The 5425-nt window shown below is 39.4% G+C and overlaps 1 protein-coding gene across 1 annotated transcript; it reads left to right on the forward strand.

Moving 5' to 3' along the window:
- Window positions 1-649: 649 nt before the first annotated feature.
- LOC148205260 (uncharacterized) lies at window positions 650-3214 on the forward strand. Its single transcript, XM_088104119.1, has one exon. The coding sequence runs from the start codon at window positions 650-652 to the stop codon at window positions 3212-3214; it is 2565 nt and encodes an 854-aa protein (XP_087960245.1).
- The last annotated feature ends 2211 nt before the right edge of the window (window positions 3215-5425 follow it).

The following is a 5425-nucleotide window of genomic DNA, read 5'->3' on the forward strand; positions in this document are numbered from 1 at the left end:
AATTGTACTGGGAAGTAAATTTGAGTATTAACGCAAGAAAAGCAACCAGAAGGAAAGATGCTAGGAATAGTTTCAATTCTCCTGGTCATCAATAACATCGTTCTTAATGCAAAGTTTATGTTTACTTACTTAAGGAATTAAGAATTGAACATAATTCTTTAGAACTTGTTTTAAGGAATTAAACCAAGATACTGTGATGTTGATGTGTGAACGCAAGTTATATTGCTCAGATTAGTCACTGTAATGTGGTCATGAAGTCAATTCCAATGAAGCTTTCTTTAAATTTTAATTTCAATTTTAAATTGTCATCTAGCTTGAAACTGTTAATTCACCTATATTTTGTTGTTCAATTGATTTTGATAAATAAATTTTAATTGAATAACGTAACACAAATTCCCTGAGGAGAACGATACTTTATTTATCACTGTATTACTTGTAACGATTTGGTATACTTGCCAAAAAGTTATCAAGTTTTTGGCGCCGTTGCCGGGGAATTTGATTGTTTTGTTATTTCAATTAGTTGTTTATCAATTTCAATTTTGTTCCTATCTCTGTAAATTCATTGTTTTAGTTTTCTGTGTATCTGTATATATTGTGTTTTGTTCCTGTTGTTATTTCTTGGGTTTGTCATTGGAGATTTTTGTTCTGCATGCCACGCAGAACAAAATCTGAGGATTTATTGTTTGATTCTGAGATTGAAAGGACATCCCGTAGAAATAATAGTAGGCGTAGAAAAGAAAATAAAAAAAAAGAAGCTAGAGAATCCAGCTTGTCTTCAAACGCTTATTCTTCATCTGACAAAGAGGGTAAAAAGATGGAGGAAAACGAGGATAATGAACAAAGAAGGCGTACGTTGGAAGATTATGCTTCAGTGACTGTACCTACATCTTTCAACAGTATAGCCAAACCTGTGATAATTGCGGCTAACATGGAAATGAAGCCAGCATTGATACATCTTGTTCAAAGTAATCAGTTTTCAGGATTGTCACACGAAAATCCTTATGATCATCTGGCAACTTTTAATGAATATTGCAACACTGTGAAAATGTTGAATGTGTCAGAGGATGCAATCAGACTTAGTCTTTTTCCATTTTCCTTGGCAGGCAATGCCAAGAAATGGTTAAATTCTTTTCCTGAGAGAAGTCTGACAGGTTGGGATGACGTTGTGTCAAAGTTTTTGCATAAGTATTTCCCTCAATCAAAAATAAACAAAGGCAAGCAAGAGATATCCTCTTTTCAACAGGAACCTGAAGAGACTTTGAGTCAGACATGGGATAGGTTTAAGGGATTGTTAAGAAAGACTCCCATACATGGATTTGATGTCCCCACTCAATTGAACCTGTTCTTAGGAGGGTTAAAATCTCACACAAAATTGATGCTAGATGCCTCAGCAGGAGGTAACATTAGGTGGAAGACACCTGATGAAGCTCATGAAATTATTGAAAATATGGCATCAAGCGACAATGATGTTCAGGGTGAGAGAGGACAAAATCAAAAGAAGGGAATGTTTGAGTTGCAATCCCAAGATGCCTTATTAGCCCAAAATAAAATTATGACTCAACAGCTTGAGTCTCTGATGAAAAAGGTATCACAATTACAAATTCAAAATGTATCACAGGCACAACATACTGTCCAAGGATGTGAACTGTGTGGTGGAGAGCACCAAAATGGACAGTGTGCTATTCAGTCTAATGCAAAGGAAGAGGTCAATTATATGGGAAATCAAGGCCGTTCAGGAAATTATGGAAATTATAATCAAGGCTGGAAACCTCATCCTAACATGGGTCAGGCTAGTTCTAGTAGACCACCACAACAACAGTTTCAACAACAACCTACTCTTTCTGATAGGACATCCAAGCTTGAAGAAACTTTGCAACAATTTATGCAAGTATCCATCTCCAACCATAAAAGCACTGAAGCTTCTATTAGAAACTTGGAGACACAAGTGAGTCAAATTGCAAAGAAGTTGGATGAGACATCTGAAAAGAAATTTGTGGCTAAGAATGAAGTTCACTCCAGGGAGGAATGTAATGTCATAATAACCAGAAGTGGAAAAGAAGTGGGGTTTGATTCCAAGGAGAAGCCGACAAATAAAGAGGTTGAAGCACACATAGAGGATGATCAAAAGGAGGTGATTGAAGAAGAAGAATGTAGAAACAGGAATGAAGCTGGAAGACAAAAAGAGCAAGTGTTGGTGGAGCAACTTCCTTATCCTAAAAATACTTCACAGAAGGATAAGGAAAGACAAATGGATAGGTTCAAGAAGATATTTAATCAACTTGAGATTACTTTGCCCTTGACTGAAGCACTGCAACAAATTCCTGCTTATGCAAAATATGTGAAGAAATTCCTCAGTAAAAAGAAGAAGTATTTAGATGAGGAAACACTTGAAGTGCAAGGAAATTGCAGTGCAATTATGCAGAAAGCTCTACCTCCAAAAGTCAAAGATCCAGGGAGTTTCACTATCCCTTGCACCATTGGAAATCACAATATAGGGAAGGCTCTTGTTGACTTAGGTGCTAGCATTAATTTGATGCCCCTATCTATTCTCAAAAAGATTGGTGGCCTTGAAGTCAAGTCAACAAGAATGATCTTGCAAATGGCAGATAGGTCCATTAAGCATCCATATGGTGTAGTGGAAGATGTGGTGATTAAAGTTGATAACCTAAAATTCCCTGTTGATTTTGTAGTCATGGAAATGGAGGAAGGTGTAGATATGCCTCTCATTCTTGGTAGACCTTTCATGAAGACAGCTAAGGTTGTCATTAATGTTGATGATGGAACTGTAAAATTAAAAGACCAAGATGAAGAGGTGATATTTAATGTCTTTAAAGAGGTGGAGAAAAATCAAGAGGAAAAGACTAGTTCCAAAGTAAAAGATGAAGTTTTAGCAATTACTAGTCTTTCAAGGCAAGTTGCCAAGTTGGCCAAGAATAATCTTAATTGTTTCAATCCAAAAGTGAAGGAAAGAGATAAAGATAAGGAAAAGCAAAGAGTTCATCAACAAATTGAAGTGAAAAGTGATGAACTCAAACCTGGAAAACCTGTGAATCTGAAGAACAGGTTATGGGTCATCAAGGACATAAAGGCAAATGGAGTACTCGAAATTGAGGCTCCATATTCAAGAAGAATTAAGTTGGTGACAAGAAAGTTACTCAGAAAATGTTGGTGTCATGAGAGGAAGAAACACACCAACATCAACAATCCAACTTAACCATGAGATTCTGGGTCAAGCTAGTGACGTTAAAGAAGCGCTTGCTAGGAGGCACCCTAGCACATGTTTGTATATATTTGTGTTTGTTGATTGTGTTTGCTGTAATTTTTATGTTGAGTGTGGAGAGGATGTGCTGTGACGCACTTGTCGCATAGCGCACAGCTGAGGTGCGCTAGGCGAGAAGTTGAAATTTTTGGAAGCTAGAGTGTATTCGCACAGCGCACACCATGCGCTATGCGAGTGTGTAGAGTCTCGCACAGCGAATCCTATGCGCTTTGCATCTAGTATTGAATTAATTTATTCGCATAGCGCATAAGACAAGCTGAGCGAGCAATGGTTGTGGGAGCTGAAGGCTTAATTTTCGCTTTGCGAAAACAGCAGAGCGAAAACTGTATGTGAGAAGGAAAGTTGTGCTTTTTCGCACAGCGCATAGCTGAAGTGCGCTCTGCGAATTAGTATTTTTTAAAAAAAAAAAAAAAAAAAAAAAAAAAAAAAAAAAAAGAAAAAAAGAAAAAAAAAATGATTTTCGCATAGCGCACAACCCTTGGTGCGCTGTGCGAAAGATGAAAAAAAAAAAAAAATAATAAATTAATAAAACGTGTGTCAGTGTGCATTAACTGCACACCGATTCGCATAGCGCGCACACCTTCGTGCGTTATGCGAATCTACACTGCGAAGGGTTATTTCAGAAAATAACCTTTCACTTTCACTTCCATATTATCATTTCCCAACTCTATCTTTCTGTCTCTCTCACGTTCGCACAGCGCCAGTGACCATTTCTTCTCTGTTTCCACCACAATCAACCACTTTGCTTGTGGTTCTGATCACCCTTGCATCTCCACTTCTCTCCATTGTTCCTTCTTTCTCATCAAGGTTGGTTTTCTTTTCTTCTCTGAAGTTTCTGTTCATAGTTTTGTTCATAGGATTTCATTTGTCTAGGAGATCCATGCTTCTGTTTTGTCCATGTTTTAGTAGTCCATATTGGCTGTGCGAACGTAGAGTTGCTCCATAGGAAATGATTTAATCTGGTTTGCTCCACTGCCAAGTGAATAACTCGCAGAGCGCACCACATCTGTGCGCAGGGCGAGCTCCACTGATTTCGCACAGCGACACCCGTCGCAGAGCGAACAATGATTCATTTTGTTTCCCTGTCTTCACAATCGCATAGCGCACAGACATGTGTGCGCACAGCGAGACTTGGTAATTTCGCACAGCGACACTGGTCGCATAGCGAGAGGAAAATCCCCTTTTTCCAAAAATACGAGTTTATTCGCTTAGCGACAGCATTCGCATAGCGAAACTGCTCAGGCAGAAACCTTCCCTTGCTTCAATTTTCTGTTCTAATCCATCCTATGCGTCTGTTTGCACTGTTTCTTGATATTTGCAGATGGCACCTCCAAAATCTACTCAAGAGAAAAAGAGGAAGACCACAAAAGGGTCTTCTTCTAGATCACAACCGGCACAAGCACAGGAGGAGAACCTGGTTCTCAACTATGATCAGAACCGGTTTGTTTCAGAGATAGCCCAGGAGCGTTTCACGCAAAACATTATGGGCAGAGGACTGTTGCCCGAGAGAAGGATTGAATTGAACCCTGGGGAGTATGACCACATCTGGGCAGAAGTTGAGAGAAGAAAATGGGACTATGTATTAGCAACTCTGCCAGATGAAATTGATGAAGTGTTGGTGAAAGAGTTTTATGCAAATGCTTGGGACCCTGAGCGAGCACAGTCACCTAACACGCGAGCTTCTACAGTGAGAGGCAAACTCATTCGCTTTGACAGGAAGGCTCTGAACAGGCTGATGCACACTCTCATGTACATCCCCTATCCACTTGGGACCTTTATGTCAGGACATCCTGACCATGATTTGATTGCCTCCACTTTGTGCTTACCAGGTTATGGGTATCAGCTAGGTACTACTGGTACACCAGTGCGGATATTGAGGAAGCATTTGAACTCACTGGCCACTATTTGGAGCACATTTTCTTTCACCAACATCTGCCCCAACTCTCATACATCTGATATCAACCTGGAACGCTCCTATTTGGTGTATGGCATTATCACAGGTATTGATATGGATATCGGAGCGTTCATTTCTCAGGAGATTGCTCTTATGGCTGATAATGACGCCTGTAAACTTGGCTTCCCTGCGTTGATCACTGCCTTATGCAAGGCGAATGGAGTTACAGGGGTCTCAGACATCACTCTGAA

This window comes from Vigna umbellata, chromosome 1 (assembly GCF_029865625.1).
Source record: "Vigna umbellata cultivar VRB3 chromosome 1, Vumbellata_1.0, whole genome shotgun sequence".
NCBI classification, from domain to species: Eukaryota; Viridiplantae; Streptophyta; class Magnoliopsida; order Fabales; family Fabaceae; genus Vigna; species Vigna umbellata.

Coding starts and splice junctions, on each gene's coding strand:
- LOC148205260 (XM_088104119.1), top strand. CDS start 650: ATGCCACGCAGAACAAAATCTGAGGATTTATTGTTTGATTCTGAGATT.